At 37.1% G+C, this 17,497-nt stretch overlaps 1 protein-coding gene across 4 annotated transcripts in view; it reads left to right on the plus strand.

Annotated features, from left to right (window-relative positions):
- SIPA1L1 (signal induced proliferation associated 1 like 1) overlaps positions 1–17,497 on the plus strand; it is a 200,608-nt gene that overhangs the window by 145,134 nt on the left and 37,977 nt on the right. For all 4 annotated transcript variants that reach the window (XM_031065729.1, XM_005417549.2, XM_014310981.2 and 1 more), the window contains 5 exons: positions 1,485–1,659; positions 8,833–8,936; positions 9,827–9,984; positions 13,540–14,116; positions 15,202–15,476. In XM_031065729.1, the coding sequence (XP_030921589.1) occupies positions 1,485–1,659; positions 8,833–8,936; positions 9,827–9,984; positions 13,540–14,116; positions 15,202–15,476 (1,289 nt within the window). The remainder of the gene's footprint in view (positions 1–1,484; positions 1,660–8,832; positions 8,937–9,826; positions 9,985–13,539; positions 14,117–15,201; positions 15,477–17,497) is intronic.

Here is a 17,497-nt window from a genome sequence, read left to right on the forward strand (position 1 = left end):
TTCCTGCTGCTAATACTTTAATCCCCATTATCATTCATCCTTGATGGTAGAGTACAGTAAAGTAGCAATGTCCTGAGTTTTTAAATTTTAAAATTTGCTTTCTTTAGAGACAGAGTAGGACCACTTCTGAGGGCCTTTGAATTATCCCACCATAAATATAATAGATTAAAATTAGTGAATTTCTGTTTCATTATGTGTCCACATCACCCTAGCAAGTTCAAAATCCTTTGCCTCATGGCTTGGGATAGAATCTGCTGAGAGCAAATTACAGTATTGAGAGCAAATTACAGTATATTCAGATAACTTTGCTTCCAGTGCCCTTGCAAATAACTGTTTTCACTTCCCACTAACCTGTAGTCCAAACTTGTGAATCTCATGCTAGTTGTGATGGATTTTCTTACAATTTCATTCTGGCATATGTGGTTAGTGTTTATTTGAAATAGAGCCTCTGCAAAAATTCATGTGTGGGAGGAAAGATTATTTACTGGGCAATAAGGATGTATTTCTACTGGATGAATTACATGCACAAACTCCAAGGCTCTCTCTTGTGCTCCTTCAGTCAGAGTTCCTGCCTGTGAAATTGGTTTTGGAGACGGCAGTAAAAGGCTGTGGATGCTGCTTTCTTCCCTTCTGTGACTTGTCTATCTGTAGTCCAGATGTAAATGATGCCAGTGTACTCCCTTTTTTGTGTGTGTGTGTATCAATTTGGAATTGGTAGAAACAGTTTGCTTTGAGGAATCACAATTGGAGTTGGGTAAAAAATTACTTTATTTACATCTTTAGTTTCTGCTATATTAGGAATATCAACTACCAAATTAGAGGGAAAATGGAAATGAAAAGCACAAGTGTATTTGAAGTTCTATGCTAGTAAATAGTACCTTCAAGGTATGACCAGCATTTTTCAATTTAGCTGGTTTTTTGTTATTATCATCCTATTTAAGTTAGGGAGAACCAACTGAATGTCATGGGTCTTTCATCATTGCTAACAGATGAATGTGCCAACAGATGAGTAATTTCTTCTCTTCAAAATGAGAGAGACTTCATTTGGTCACTTGTTTAAGAAGCAAGCACATGATGTGCCCTACCCTTCTGCATGGAAGGCTTAGCATAGGATGGCAGCCATGGTAGCAGTCAGTGAGTGCCAAGTTCCTGGCATTTCTCAGCCAGTGCTTCCCATGTGCCTCAGTGCTGGGCATTCACCTGCAAACTGTGGTGTCGTCCTCCTGGAAATAAGCAACGTTCATGTTTGTTCACTTCAGAAAGCATTTTGACATCTTCAGATTAAATCTGCCATCATCGAGGCAGTTACAGTAGAAAACAATCAGAGTATTTGGAACTAGACTAACTTCTGAAATTAGACTGAATATTAGGTATTTTTTCATTTGTGAATTATGGATTTATGAAAACGTAGGAAGTTAATTCAGTGCCTAAGTTGCTTCATCACTTGGTACACACATAAAATTTTCATCTTTTTCCTTTTGCAGTTAAGTTACCAGCTTAAGGTGGGTATCATGTACTGCAAAGCTGGGCAAAGCACAGAAGAGGAAATGTACAATAATGAATCAGCAGGTCCAGCCTTTGAGGAGTTTCTTCAGCTCTTGGGAGAGCGAGTTCGACTCAAGGGATTTGACAAGTACCGTGCTCAGCTGGATACAAAAAGTAAGACTTGTTCATTCTTTTTTTCCCCCTTAAATGAATAAAATGCTTGATATGGTTGCTAACTGCCTTTTTGAAGAATTCTTAAAGATAACATCTTAGTTGTAGGAAGGCAGTTGCTTAATATAAGTGAAAACAGAACACTTGTGTCATTTAACTGTACTCATATGGTCTCTCAACTCTGATAATAATTTGATTTTTGCGCTGATTTGGTATGAAATTATCAATAAAGCTACAACAAGAAACCAGTAATTATGGAACAATTACTGATATTGCAAATCTATCATCAGTGTGTTGTCTTAAGCTAATCAATACAACTGGTATGTCTTTTCTTTTTAAAATTATGCACTTATAGACTGTCTCCAAAATGTTTCATGAACCCATCTATGTCACTCCACCTTGAAAAGTTTATATACTGCTTTTCTGATGTCTGTTGCATGCAGTTTTTCTTCTAGGCAGTTTTGTCTTAGTCATTCTGTCAAATGTATTCCTCCCTCTGTGCTTTTTCTTTTTTGAGTTATGGAAATGAACTGGATTTGGCAGCTATGTTATCAGCTCTAACTGTACAACATATTGCAACAAAGTGCAGTGGTAAGATGATCTTGGGTGACCGTAACTATAAAAGAAACTCCCTGCATTTGGAATCAGTCATGTGAAATACCTGTTTATCAGCTAGCACATGCTGCATTCAATTTGTTGATCTGTTTGTCTTGTGTTCCTTTTCTTTGAGTACTGGAACTACAGTTCCTATGGAGATCTTTTGCTATTTGGCTGACTTGTAGCAAAGGAAATGAAATAAGGACTTTGATTCATGAAAGCTGAAAAACATTAATCAGCTTTAGTGCAGCAGAAGCTGTGGTCTTGTCCTGGGTCTTCTGGCACAAATAGAGTACCTTGCTGTGCTTTAATGCTCCATCATTCTGTATTCTGTCCTTAATTCCTACAGCAATTGCATTACCATCTCCTCAGGCTGTTCTTGACCAGTCTAATCATCAATCCTCAGAGGGTTCTAAAGCCTCCTTTGGTTTTAAACCTGAATTAATACCTATTTTGCACATATTTAACGTTGAGCCTGCTTTTTTACACTTGCAATGCCTATATTCCCTCTGTTGTAGTTTCTCCCTTGAGAGCATTTCACAGACACAAGGAACAGTTTGGGTTGGAAGGGACCTGAAAGATCATCTCATTTCAACCCCCCAGCCATGGGCAGGGACACTTTCCACTAGAGCAGGTTGCTGAAAGATCCATCCAGCCTGTCCTTGAACACTTCCAGGGATGGGGCATTCACAGCTTCTCTGGGCAACCTGTTCCACTGCCTCACTACCCTCACAGTAAAAAATTTATTCCTAATATCTAATATAAACCTGCCCTTCTTCAGTTTAAAATCATTCCCCCTTGTCCTATTGCTACATGTCCTTGGGAGAAGTCCCTCATCAGCTCTCTTGTGGGAAAAACGTAAACTTCTCAAGGTGAGTTTTCCTTTTGCCCAGCTCTGAACTGCAATTTTATTGGATATAAAGATGAGCTAGGTCAAAAATTAAATGGGTATGGAAAACAGAGAAAACATTTATTTACCTTCTGGTTTTATATTGTGACATTGTTACTTTCAGTTGTTAAAGCAAGATCCTCTCTTCCCTTTCTTCCCGGTTAGTTAAGATGTGAAAAAAAGGAAAATAATCCATATTTTGGTGTCAGTCCACACACACTGGTTTCTAGTATGTGTAAATGCTGTGTAATTGAGTTGATCCATCTGCTCAAATATACCCAAGAAAGCTCTAAATGTCCTTTAAGTACTTTTGCATTTTTTTCTGAACAGCAGCATTTTCCAGGGATGTTTTGAATTCCTTGTTATTGCTTCTGACTCGAGGAAAGCATATTGTCAGGTTTTGAGTTTATGTACTACAATCTAGCACCTGTTGTATGGAATCTTTAAGTTGATTGACTCTCTCCTGGTTTTGAGAGTTATCTTCTTGTAATGAAGGTTTCTCCTCCATGTTGAGAGCTGGCATATCTTTTTCACTTTGCCCAGTAGACCCACTCAGCTCCATTCTGTATCTAAAAATACAAAAAGTCTTCATGTGAACACTTCAGTATGACCATAGAGGACAGGAAATCCTCTTAAGTGGAAACTGCTGTTTTCATGAAGGATTTCCTACATTTTCTTTCAGTCAAGGTTTACAGCCTCACATATGTGGAACCTTATCAGCCAGAACTGCTTGGGAACTCTTTTAAGTTATCTGAAATCTTTCAGGTTAATTGCCTGGAGGATTATTGAGAAAACACATGACTACATGTGAGCATGCGTGAGTTCTTAATGAGTAGGTCTGAACAACAGCAAATGTGAACAATAGCAGCAAACATTTCTAATTTGATCTTGATGGTGGTATGTTCTCCTTTTTGCCAGTGTGCAAAGCACAGATGGAAATGCTGAAAGAGAAGATGCTTTGGGGGCACAACACTCAGCTCTTTGGATAGCTGCATTTGGAAACACTTAGAGCATATTCCACAAAGGAAATGGGGGGGGAAAAAAGCCACTTAGTGGTAGGGGAAATGCTAAAGACCAGAGATGGTCAAAAGAACTGCATCTCAGGTGTGAGGAATATATGTATATGTAGAGCAGAATACAGCCAGGCAATACATTTTCAGTAGCCACCCTAAGTAATCTGCCGGTCCTTCAGCGTTGGCCTTGACACAGAGATGTGCAAAGGAGGGGTTGTGGTTTTTTACTGTGATTTAGGTTTATAGGTTTTGTTGAAACAGCTAGGAACTGAGGTTCTCCATCTTCCAGCTCTCTGCTCTTTTGCTGCTAGAGAACCCTATCTTGAAATAGTTCTTGCAGTCTCACGACTCAGGAATTTTCATGCACAAGGATTGTGTCCAATGGCAGCACAGTTGATTGCAAAGATGTGCTTAAAAACGTCTGTTCATTGACTTGTCAGAAAGGTGAGCTCTATGTAGACTACTTGGCTAGTTTCTGTACCTTTGACAATACTTTGTAAGCTGTGGAGAGCAGTTGCATGATGTAAAACGTGGAAAGATTTTTCTCTGCATGGAGGTGAGCTGCTTTGTATATGTACTCTGGAAATATTCACAATATTTTTAATTTATGCAAATTTAGAAAAGTAAAGTTGCTCTAGCAAAAGGCAGTTTCAGAGCAGTTATTACTAGAAATTTAGAGTTAGGATCCTAATTAGCAAGTGTCCATAACGGAGCCAATTCCTTAAAAGGAAGAATCTCATGCATACTAGTAACTGAAAGCCTGTTTAAGTGTATTGCATCCTTCAAGGGCTTTAGTTTTGGATCTCTGCCAGTACCACTGTGAAAAAGAGATGGTACTTTTCAAGTTTTGTTTGTTTATTTCTAGAATTACCAGAGGGGAAACAGTCTATCTCCTGGCAGCCTGCAGACTTTGGATAGGAAATAGAGCTTGAAAATGTCACCTATCCCACAGTGACTAGGAAGCTTATGGGCATCACTTTAAAGTAATAAACATCACAGTGATCTTTCAAATTATAACTTCAGTCAATTTACTTTCTTTTCCAGTTGTAATGTATGCTTTATTTCCCTCCCCCTCACTTAGTCTTATTTTACATCGGTAAGTGGGATCAGCTTGATAGTGCTAGGCCTGGTAACAAGGACTGTGTGTCTAACAGAATGGTAGTGTGGTTGATGAGGGAAATAAAGGAAGTTGATTGTTATGAGCTGGGAATTTTACAATTTATTAATTTGATAAGATTATAAACTAAGCTAATAATGGTAGGTCTCCGTACTAAATGTTTATATTCTTCATGATTTTCTGATTGAGACATCAGAAGAATATAAAACCATAAGCTGTTAAGTAGATAATAAAATCTAGGAAATGAATGGACTTTAAATTGACATTTCATTTAGGGGTTGTCAAGAAACCCCAATGTTTGTAATGAAATAATACAGATAGATTACTTTCTTAACTTGCACTATATAACAGCTTTCCAACCTTGTGGAAATAATGATAGACTTACTCTTGGGTCTGAGCCTTCTGTTGGGAGACCAACAAATCTTAAAATGTTAAGTTGCTTAAGAAGCAGAAATAAGGGTGCAGAAGTCCATCTGCATTTCTCTGCATTTGTGTTACACGTGTACTTTTGTATGGTACAAAATAAAAGTTTCTGTCTGAAAACAACTTGGGTATTATAGAAGTTGATCATGAATGCTTGGTGTAATCCTTGTGTATGACAGAAGAGCAGTGTTGACAGCTGCTGACAAAGCAAAGGTAGAGGGGGAGCAACATAAAGCTCTGAAAATATTTGTTCTTATGCTTTTTATTGTGAGCCCTACTGCAGTTTGTAGTAATGGTTGTCCTGCCGTATCTGTAACTTACTTTTCATTCTCCTTCAGTTCCTTGGAATGTTTTTCTTTGAAACAGGGGGTCAGATTCTCTGCTCATAATGGTTTTTATAGAGTTTTCTAGCACGGAGGTTAAACTGCTATAGAGGCAGGCTGACAAAGTCGTGTGGATTCAGTCAGCAGCATGTTGGTGGTTGTCTGCCACAGTTTTGAGCACTATCAGTAGTGTGTTAGAAAAAAACCACTTCAAATGTGAGTCTGTTAATCCTTGTGAATATAGCTGAGAATCATTGGAAGGACAGAAGATAAAGGAGGGTTTTTAGAGATTATTAATGATGGAAGGGAAAAAGGAAGGATCAGCTACTCAGCTAAGTGCCCATATCCAGTAAGGGGGCAAGGCTGGGAAAGCGTCATGAGTAGCTGTGCCATAAACTGGTGGCCAGAGGAGATGTCTTCAGTGTAAAAAGGTGCTAATGAATTTAAAGATCCCTCAGGCCTCTGTTAAAGAGAAGTAGATTGCAGTGCTGGCTTGCAGTTCTGACCTTGAAATGATGGATGTTGTTCCAGCACACAGTCTTGGATTTTATTGCAATAGATGTGATTTGGTTTAAAACAAACACCTGCAGTTATGGTGGTGTACTTCAGGAAGAGTATTCTGGACTTCAAAAAAGCTGAATCATGAGAGAGATGCACAGTCATAGTGCATATGGACTTCTGTTGGAAGTTGGATTTGAATAGGAGATATTTAACTGTAAAGTGCTTGGAAATAATTGGAATTATTAAATGTGTCTTTTGGATTGTAGCCTGATTATTTCGTTTGCAGAATCAGTGCTGTTCTCAGAAAACATTTTTCTGTCTAAAATTAAATCCTGCCAGGAAAGTTGAAAGTTTGGCTTAAATATGTATGTGATCTAGAATATTTTTGGTCAGAATTGCTTTATACTATTCCCCCAATACCTTTTGAGCCCCTTCCCCTCTTTTGGGGTCTGCCTTTCCCCATCTCACGTCCCAATCTTTTTGCACCTACTCCTTCCCTTTTCCAATTATTTGTCATATTTTTGTATGCTCTGTTTCTATAAGATGATGTACAAATCAGTGTATTTACTGTTCAGCAGATAAAGCTGTTAGGAAGTTGCACTGATGTTTAGGTGACTTTTGGATGCATCTGGCTCCTTGGGTGTGCACTGCAGTGATCAGGCAGAGGACAGAGGCTGCTGTGAACACAGTGCAAGGTGAAATGATCCCCTTTCAGCTATCTGCTGTTCTAATTGGCATTTAAAAGAAAGCTATTAGCATATTTAATATTAATATTAAATTATTTAAATATTATTTAGATTGTCGGAATAGTTTCTTTATAATTCCCATTTTATTATAGATAGATCATTTGGAAACACAAAATCTCTATGTGGCTATAATGCAGAAAACTTTCAGTTTCATTTTACAGATTATTTTGTGCTTCATTTACATTAAAGCTACCTCTATTTTATTACTCTGAATCCGACAGGGAACTAAGTTCTCAAAGTTTATACTCAAAATCTGGATAAATAAACTGTATATTTATGTTACTGTAAATGCATCACAACTCTCAAATCTGTTCTCTTCTTAGTAACATGATCTCTCTGCTAATGAAAATGTCAAGATACAGTTTTTAACAGCTTTTTAAAATACATTGTTATAAATAACTGGGATTATATAATTTTGTTGCATGTTTATATAACTTCAAATAGCTAGAATGCTTTGTTCCATATATAAAACTGGCTATTTTTCAAGTGGTGTTTGAAAGCAGGCTTTTTGCAATGTGGATATAAGTTGTATTTAATAGCATATACTCACTATTTTATCTTTAAATGTATTACTGCTTAAATGAATGGCACATTTTTCAAGGTCACTTTTTAGAGTGAAAGAAAGTGAAAACAAGTTCACAATTTGTCTGTAATCAAATGTTGTTTTCAACCATCACTTTTTAAACTGAGTAATATCCCCCTCTTCTTTTTTCTTTCTGAACTTCATAGTCCTAGTTTTTATTGTTTTTTCTCCACATGGAAGTCTCTCCATCCACATTTAATTATTTCTGTGGCCTGTTTCTGGATCTCTTCTCTTTCTTCTATAACTTTTAAAATAGGGTGGCCAGAAATCAAAACAGGTGAGATTACCTTAGATTAATATACCAGCATCATAATGTCATTTTTGTGGGCTTTTTTCATCATCAGTTATAAGCATGCTGGCATCCTACTTGGGGTTTTGACTGTTCCTGTCCATAAAGCAGGTGCTCTAATGAAGGTGCTACCTGATTTCATTACAGTTAATTTAAAGTCCTGATGTTTATGCTTAGGAGAACTCATCCTGTTGTTATCGTGGGTTTTAGGTCCTTTGCTGTTTATGATGTGTTTGGTCATGGTATTAATTTTCAGTATCTGTGTGCCTGCCTTGCTGAAGTTTTTTTCACATTCCTTACAGTTCAGTTTCATTCTGAGGTATTGGGTGGATATTTGATAACAGAAAGTTATCTCAGACTTTGTTCTCACTTTTCACGTTAGGTAGACTTTCTTCAGGGTCTTCTGGTATCAACTCCCTCTTCATAGCAAGTTTTTGTCTGGGAAAAGTATGCAAAAGTGCACAGGCTGTCTTTATGTGATGCTTGCTTTGGCAGGTGAATAAACTGTGAGTAAGTTCTTGCTGATACTTCAGCAAATATAAGAACTTCAACTCAAAAATGCCTATATGCAAAAAAAAAATCAGCTAGGATTGAGGATAATAAAAATTCTTGTCTTGGCTGATGTTTTTTTAATAATAATGAAACTTTGGTTTTGAATTTTTTTAATAATACTTTCATTTTGTCTTTAACTGCAGCTGATTCAACAGGTACTCATTCTCTGTACACAACATACAAGGACTATGAAATCATGTTCCATGTTTCTACTATGTTGCCATATACTCCAAACAACAAGCAACAGGTAAGATTGGCTCAGAATAAGATGAACTACTGAGTGTTTATGGCAACTTTTATTCATTACTAGCAAAAAACCACTTAAAGAATCAAAAGTGAAGGTGGAAATCTCTGTGTCAGGGAGATGAGCAAAGTAGATGATTGTAGGTACATCATAGATTTTGCTCCATTGTTTTCTATTTAATTGTGCATTACTTTGATGTGAATAGTATGCAGTAATGTCATTAGTGCATGTCAGAAGGACCTTAGTGTATCTGATGATTTTAAATAATTTTAAATCTACAGCTAAGTCAATTGCCCTTTAAGGTTTGCATTCAGCAGATTGTAATATGGAGAGAGATAATGAATGGTGGTCCAGCACACTACGCAAGAGTACATGAGCCAAAATCCTTAGTCAAGATTTTTTTTTTTTAAGTCTGTTGTACTGTTTGGGCAGAACTGCTTTATTTACTAAAAGAAGCCTACCAGGAAATTATTTATAGTGTGTCTTAAGGACAATGACAACTTGTTTTCAACTTCAAATAGGACCTACCACTGGCTTGTAAAAATGTTTGAAATGGGGGATGTTTTCCTGCTTCCATGTATTACTGATTTCTCTTGATACTCACAGGATTTGTTTTTCCCTTTTGTTTAGCTAAGTTTTCCCTTATAAGTTGACTCTCTATGCTACATATAGAAATGAAATTATTATGAAAACAACCATGCCTGAAATTTATTAGGTGAACACCTAATTCTGGTACTTGTTATAGAACACCCAATTGTTTTGGTTTTCAGTTTGAAGTATCACTTGGGAAAAGAAAATGAGCAATAGTAATTTATAATAATAAAAAATGAAGTATTGGAAATTTGCGAAAAGTCTATTTTAACTGTTTTTTTTTTCTTTTTCCCTCATTAAAGCTTCTGAGAAAACGGCATATTGGAAATGATATTGTGACAATAGTTTTCCAGGAGCCTGGAGCACAACCATTCAGCCCAAAGAACATCCGCTCCCACTTCCAGCACGTCTTTGTCATTGTGAGGGTGCACGGTCCCTGCACAGACAGCGTTTGTTACAGGTACCTGCTGCTACACCCACTGAACACAGGGAACTGGAGTGCAGCTGCCATTCTTCTCCTAAATTCTCAGTAGGGAAATGTAAGGAAAGATGAAGGTCAAGGAGGTTTTGAGTCATGTGAATTTAGAACTCTTTAAAAGAGTAAATAGGCACATGGATATGTAGACAAAACATGCCCGGTGATGAAGCTGCTGCGGTCATAGCAGCACACAGACACAAACACACACACGTGCAAGCACTTGGAAATTACTTTAGAATTGCCTTCTCACTTCTTTTTTATTCTCTTCATTAAGAGAATGCTAGAAGAATATTTTGGCATTGATAGAAATAGAACAAAGGAAAAAAAACCCACTTCCACTTTTTGTTTAGATAATTTGGTCATCTGAGTTTATGCTCCATTTCTGAAATTAAGACAGTGAAAAAGTATGACTTTAGCCTTTCAGGGAGAAGCTAAGCTCTTGGAAATATCTTAATTTCTTATCTCTTCAGTCCAACAAAGAAATGACAGAATTATGCAGCAAAAAATAAAGTCTTAATGTGACCTTAAAGTCAATATGATTAAAATAGAAAATGGTAATTGATAGTAACATGTAATAAAGACTTCCAAGTTGATATTCCTATTAGTATAATTTTTAAAACTAAATTGCAACCATATAGAAATATTTCTGAGTTATGCTTTTTTACTATCAATGAAAGTTCTTACCTTTGTTATATACTGAACTCATCTTGTATTTTCATTTTAAAATGTTGATTCATTTGAGAAAACTTCTATAAAGCATTTTCATTTAAAATATGAACTGTCAGACCAGTGGATTTAGACCATGTATCTTGAAATGAGGTAGCCTTTGAATTAACTTATTTTTGCTGAAATACAAATATTCACTTAAGTATTTTATTAAGGCGAGTGCTTATTTAGAGGAAAATCTAAGACTGCTGTGTATGAGTTGGTGTATTCTTTATTTTTTGAGTACATATAGATGGGTTAAAGGCTTTCCTCTCCTAAGAAGCTTCTGGTAAAGTTCGCAGAGCATTTCTAAAATTGATGCTGAACTTTGTGTATGTATTAACTCTCCTGGACTAAAAATGTTCATGTGGATACTCTTTTTCAGGATGCTTATTGAAAAATTCAACTGTTGCATAATTTATGTGAGCACAGCTTGTTCTTAAACTCTTAGACATATGTTTCAGCTCTTACCCTGTACAGAAAGTGATTTTGAAGGAAAGGGAGCATAGGAAATGCATCCACAAGGGCTGCAGATGCATCTTTCACTTGAATTGCATATTACAGCATAGATCTGCTTTTGTCTGTTACTTGAAGTAATATGACTGTATATATTTTCTTCCTTTTAAAAGGCATGGGAAAGATTGATACTTGCTAAACTGTAGTAAGTTTAAATATCTAAGGGTTCTATTTTTGAACTTCAGACTCCTGAATCATCTCATTTTTCAAGTGTTTATAACTATAAGGGCTGGAACCTCATTGGTTGCTTAATGGTAATTTTGGTTTTAGTGATGGTACATGCTTAAATTTTAAGGGGAGGGGAAACAGTGTGAAAAATGGTTGGGAGAATGTCAGTGTTCATTTTGATACACAAGATCACCAGAACATTCTATGTTTTCTGTATTGTCTTTAAGATTGAAGTACTATTTTTTCCTGTCCTCTCAGTGCAAACACTTGATTTAGATTTGTAGAATTCTATTATGAAAAGTTTTTCTAGGAGACTTTTCAAAGTAAGTTTGACCTCTTTTTCACTGAATTATTTGGAACAGTTTCATGGATTCATAATTCTAGACAAAACAGGAAACCATATAGCATAAAAATGTACTGGAATTTAGATTTAAAAACTACATAAAAGGAATAAAGGCGAGCACTGTCTTGGCCAGTGATTGTCTCTCCCAACTAAGATAAACAATATTTCAAAAGTCTGGCATCTCTGAGCATTGCTCACTTTTTAAAACTTCTCTAGCATGTATTAAAGATTGAAGTCTTATCCCTGTGATTCATGGCACTGAAAACTGAACCAAACAAAATCTTACTGGTAGTTTCTGGTAGTTTTTCATTGCATCCAGTAATTGTGTTTAATGCTTAGGCTTCCATTTCTTAATAACAGATCCTTCAGGACCACTGGAGATGAGTCACTTGCTTCATGAGCACCGCCTGTTGCACACTTTAAGATATACTGGTATACATTGGGAGGAAATATGACAGTAATGACATCTTTCAGTATCAGTTGCTAGAAAATATAGTAATTAAAAAACAAACAAAAAACCAAAGGGAAAAACAACCCAAGCAATTCAGGACAGCAAAAGCAAAACAAACAAATAAAACACCCTACCACTCAAAACCAGAAGATACGGCTGTAGATTGGGTGACTTAATTTTAATTTTTGGTGTTCCTATATGCTTCTTCGAAAGATTTACTCTGAAATCTTTGTTACTGATTTTTTGGGGGACAAATTCTCTGATTATGTTTAAGAATTCAGGTAAAATCAAAATGTGAAAATAATACCAGTCAGCATTCTAAGTGAAACACCACATGCTTTCCTAATGCGATCAACTTTTATCCTATTCTACTTTATTTCCATTACCATGGTATCTTGGCCAAAGTTAGTTAATGCTTTTTCAGATCTAGTTACAGATATGTGGTAAGTCCTGTTTGGACTGTTGGGACATTTCTTGTCACAAAACTGTCGAAGTAGAGTTTCAGTCTCTTAGGATAGTTCACCAAGTGAATGATACTGGATTGGAATGTCAAATCTTCAGGGGTTCTAAACAACTTGCATTGGATTTATATCAAAAGAGAATTGACAATTGAGAATAGCTAAGCTGGTCCCTGTTGCCTAAGGCAATCTTATTGTCAGTCCATCACTTGGTGCAGAAACTAAAAGGAAGAGTTAAAAAAGAACATATTTGTTTCTACTGTGTATCTCTGGGCTTCTCAGAAGTTTCTTATTTTTGGTATTTTTGGAGTCAAGCAATATCAGCTAGTGAGGTTTTCAGTCCAGAAATATAAAACAGTAATGTGATGTATATATGCATTCAGTCACCAAATCATTTTCTCAATGGAACTGGCCTTGTGAGATGACTTCATTGCCTTTATCTTTTCCGTGTGTTCATTTAATCTATATTTCTAGTGTTGATCACAGACTTGGCACCGCTTTCAGATGAGCCTTTCAGCATTAAGTAGCTACATTCTAAGCTAGCCTTTCTCATAGTGTGAGTTAGAAATTTTGTTTTTATACCAAAACCAAACAGAATTCAGAACTGCCATACATGAATGATTACTTATTAAAAAAGCTCCAGCCCTACAGTTTGTACTTAAAGCTCTTTATAAGCTGTGGGACTGGGAACAACTCAAAAATGCCTATATGCAAAAAAGTGGCTTTCTGTTTATACAGTAAAGGGGGCATAACCTCCACACTGGCAACATTAATATGTAAATTTAGGCATATTGCTGAGAAAAGAAAAATTGAGGGAATGTATTGTCTGTAAGCAAAAACTGCTGAATTTGCCTAGAGTGAAACACTGTGTTTCCTAATTCTTTTATTTCATTTAGTGTTGCTGTGACAAGATCCAGAGATGTACCATCCTTTGGCCCACCTATTCCAAAAGGTGTGACATTTCCTAAATCAAATGTGTTCAGGGACTTCTTACTGGCCAAAGTCATCAATGCAGAAAATGCTGCTCATAAATCAGAGAAGTTCCGTGCGATGGCCACCAGGACCCGGCAAGAGTACTTGAAAGACTTGGCAGAGAAGAATGTCACCAACACACCCATTGACCCTTCCGGCAAGTTCCCCTTCATCTCACTTGCTTCAAAAAAGAAGGAAAAGTCCAAACCTTATCCAGGAGCAGAAATCTACAGTTCTGGTGCTATTGTCTGGACTGTCCATGCAAAAGACTACAGCAAGGGTATGGAAATAGACTGTCTCCTAGGCATCTCTAATGAGTTTGTGGTCCTCATTGAACAAGACACAAAAAGCGTGGTGTTCAATTGCTCCTGTCGAGATGTGATAGGATGGACTTCAACAGACACAAATATCAGAATATTCTATGAGAGAGGTGAATGTGTTTCTTTGGAGAGCTTCATCAGCAACATTGATGACATCAAAGAGATCGTCAAAAGGCTGGAGGTTAGAATGTGTTCTCTTGTTTGGTTCCCCTTCTTTGCTTTCTTCTCTCACCCCTTGGCCAGGTAAAGCTTCAATTTAAATAGTGCCTGGGATTCCTAAAATTGTTTAAATTGTTTATTGTGAAATTTATGAAGACTTCCCTGCTTCTGTTTCTCAAAACTGAATATTGCTTTCACTTTTATCAGATATCAACTAGTCTGAGCTGCCTGTGTGTGTGAAAAATGTATTAATATATTAAAAAAACGGGTCTTTCAGATGCATAAGTTGCTCCCACACAACAAGTACAGAAGTGTCACATTATTTCTTTTCCTTGTTTTCCTTCCCTTTCTCTATTTTACAGACTCGCCAGTATCTTGTTTCAAATGAATCTGCAATGTCTATGTTGCCAGCAGGGTGCAGTCCCAATCCTCACTGCAACCTTCAGATATACTCTGAATGCATGTGATAAACTAAAAATGCAGTGAATCATAATATCTCCCTATAAAACATCTGTTCATGCTCATTTTATATCCAATTAAGTTATGAAAGAATGTGCTACATTTCACTCTCTTTCCTGTAATTTCACAACTGTGGTTGTATAACTACCAGAAAAGAAGGAAATCTAGGTCCTATTAAATTGCTCTTGATGACATTGATGCTCATGGTACATGGAAGAGTTGGCGTAGTTCCCAGTTTACTGTGCTTAGTAGCTGCATGTTACCACATTCTGACAGAAGTAATTTTGCATTTTCTGAAACAACCAGAAATGGAGAATGTTTTTTTGGTTACTAAAGTGTAAAAGACAGACATGCTTGTGTAACTCCATGTGTTTTTCTGTTGTGTCCTGCCATGTATCTTCTAAAATTCAAGCGGTTGCAATAAAAATTCCAAGGCAGAGCTTGAGTAACCAGATTCTACTGGAAATCTTAGTTTGAGCAACAGGACTCATTTCAGCTGATTATGTACCTAGGACTGCAATACATATCCCTTCATTGTGTCCCACCATGATCCTTTGGAGTCGGTTGTGCAAAACTTGAGCCCCTAAACCTCTATTAGCCCCAGAGATGTTTGAATGCATTAAATTCTGTCTGCATTTCAATTCCCAGCTGGTGACCAAGGGCTGTGAAACCGTGGAGATGACCCTGCGCAGGAATGGCCTGGGCCAGCTGGGTTTCCACGTGAACTATGAGGGCATCGTGGCCGACGTGGAGCCCTATGGCTACGCCTGGCAGGCGGGGCTGCGCCAGGGCAGCCGCCTGGTGGAGATCTGCAAGGTGGCTGTGGCCACCCTGAGCCATGAGCAAATGATTGATCTGCTCAGGACATCAGTCACAGTGAAGGTCGTCATTGTCCCTCCCTATGAGGACTGCACACCACGCAGGTATTTTGCAGTCACTGTGTTTGCTCTGAAATTGTATCTTGTTTTATGGGGAGAACCACCATAGAGTGTTAGCCTCAAAAAAAAAAAGTGGTATAATTATAATACAGAATCCAATATTTTAAGGTTGGAAGATGAGAGCAGGAAAAACTGCCCACATTCAGTCTCCATGTCCCCCACATATTCGTTGAATACTAAAATATAACATGTGTGAAGAAGTTCATGGAACCACAGAATTGAACACAGGAATCAAACAACTTTTTAGTCATAATTATGTGTTTAACATGCATCAAAATTGATTGTACACATTCCTTTCAGCTTTCCCATTTGCTGGTAATTTGTAATGCCTGTGGATATAATTCTTGAAAGCTAGGAATAGACTTAGATGCTTCTATTTTCACAATAAGTAAGGCTGTAAATGATGAGGGTTTTTCAAAGGTGTGGATCTGGCCAGAGAAACTGCTGCAAATTCTTCTTTACTCCATAGATCTTGTTGCATCTCGCTCACTTGCCATCTGTATTAAGCCTGAAGCTCATGTCAGTATTGCTGATTTTATAGTTTAAAACTGGTGCTTCATCAGAAATAAGCAGTAATATGTGCATTTTTCTTAAACTGGACATTAAGTACTTCAATTTTTCCTGAATTCACACTAAAACTTTTATAATTTTTATGAATTCTCAGCATTGTCTGTAGCCTTCAGCCACGTCACTAAGTCTTAATCACATATTCCTGACATCCTGTATTTGTATGCTAGTAATGCTGCTGTATGATTGAAATGGAATGATATTTAATAGAATAAATTTGCCCCCAGGCTAGCTGAAGGCTTAGGATAGGTTTTCCAAGAAACAAGTACAGTTACCAAAGTCCGGAGGATTCCTTGGAGTGAGAGACCAAGTGAGCATTTTTCCACTGCTCTTTTTTAATCAGTTTATAACTTTGTAGATGTAATAGCTAAATTTTTGTATATTTAAGATTGGATCTGAACATTAGCACATTTATTATATATATATGAAATTGTGTCTCTGAGAAAAGACCTGGTACTTGTGTAAAACAGAAATCCGTGTTTGGTTTTACTGTAAGCAACATGAACTCCTTTCGTAAATGCTAGCAAAAGAGGAGCAGAGAGAAAGGGAGTTTTTTGTCCTTCAGCTGTCAGTGGAAAATTGAATACATGTTAGGGATTAAAATGATGAGTGGCATAAGGTCACTCATGAGATATTTGGAAAGCTTTTGAGCAGTATTTAGCAGCCCAAGCAAATGGAAAGTTCAGCTGCAATCATCATGAAAGGATTAGAGCAGAAAAATCAGTGTGGAAAGCACAGATCCTATTATTTCTGAACTAAATAAAGTACAGCCAAAACCAGGCTTACTTTTAGTGCATCCAAACCTGTAGCAGTAAGAGAAATGACTGCACTTTTTGAAATACTCAGAGTTTTGTTGTTGCTGTCTAGTGAGCAAGTGTTCATGGTGGATTATTACTAGCCATAAAATTCCATAAAGCAACTCTTGGTCCCCCCATTTACTCTATCCAAAATCATAAAAGTTCAAGAACTGTGTCTTGAATTTGTAGCTATCCTACATGTATTACTAGACACTTCAGTTAAGTATTTGCGCAAAGCAGTTTCTCTTTTGGCAATCAATTTTCTGCAACTGGAGTCCTTTTGGTATGTCCTCTGGAGGTCACTGAGTATTGCTACTACAGTAAATTCTGCAGACCATAACTAAAATGAAGATGCATTCTGCTTGGAATACTACATTGATATGAGAAGCAGTCCCTATCCTAATAAATTGGTTGGCATGAAGTTGGGGTGCAGTTAGATAAGCTGACTTGGTGACAGGCACATGTACAAGGTCAGTAGGAGATGCAAAAATAGATCCAAACACCCCAATTCACATTCTCATGCCCTATGCAGAGGCAGGCCTTGTTATGGGTAAGTCTCTACTAAACCATGGTTATTAAAACATTGCCACTGAACTCATTTAGTGGGCTGATTGCTGACTTTGAAACTAAGGACACAGCCTT

This window comes from Geospiza fortis, unplaced genomic scaffold (genome assembly GCF_000277835.1).
Source record: "Geospiza fortis unplaced genomic scaffold, GeoFor_1.0 scaffold54, whole genome shotgun sequence".
Lineage (NCBI taxonomy): Eukaryota > Metazoa > Chordata > Aves > Passeriformes > Thraupidae > Geospiza > Geospiza fortis.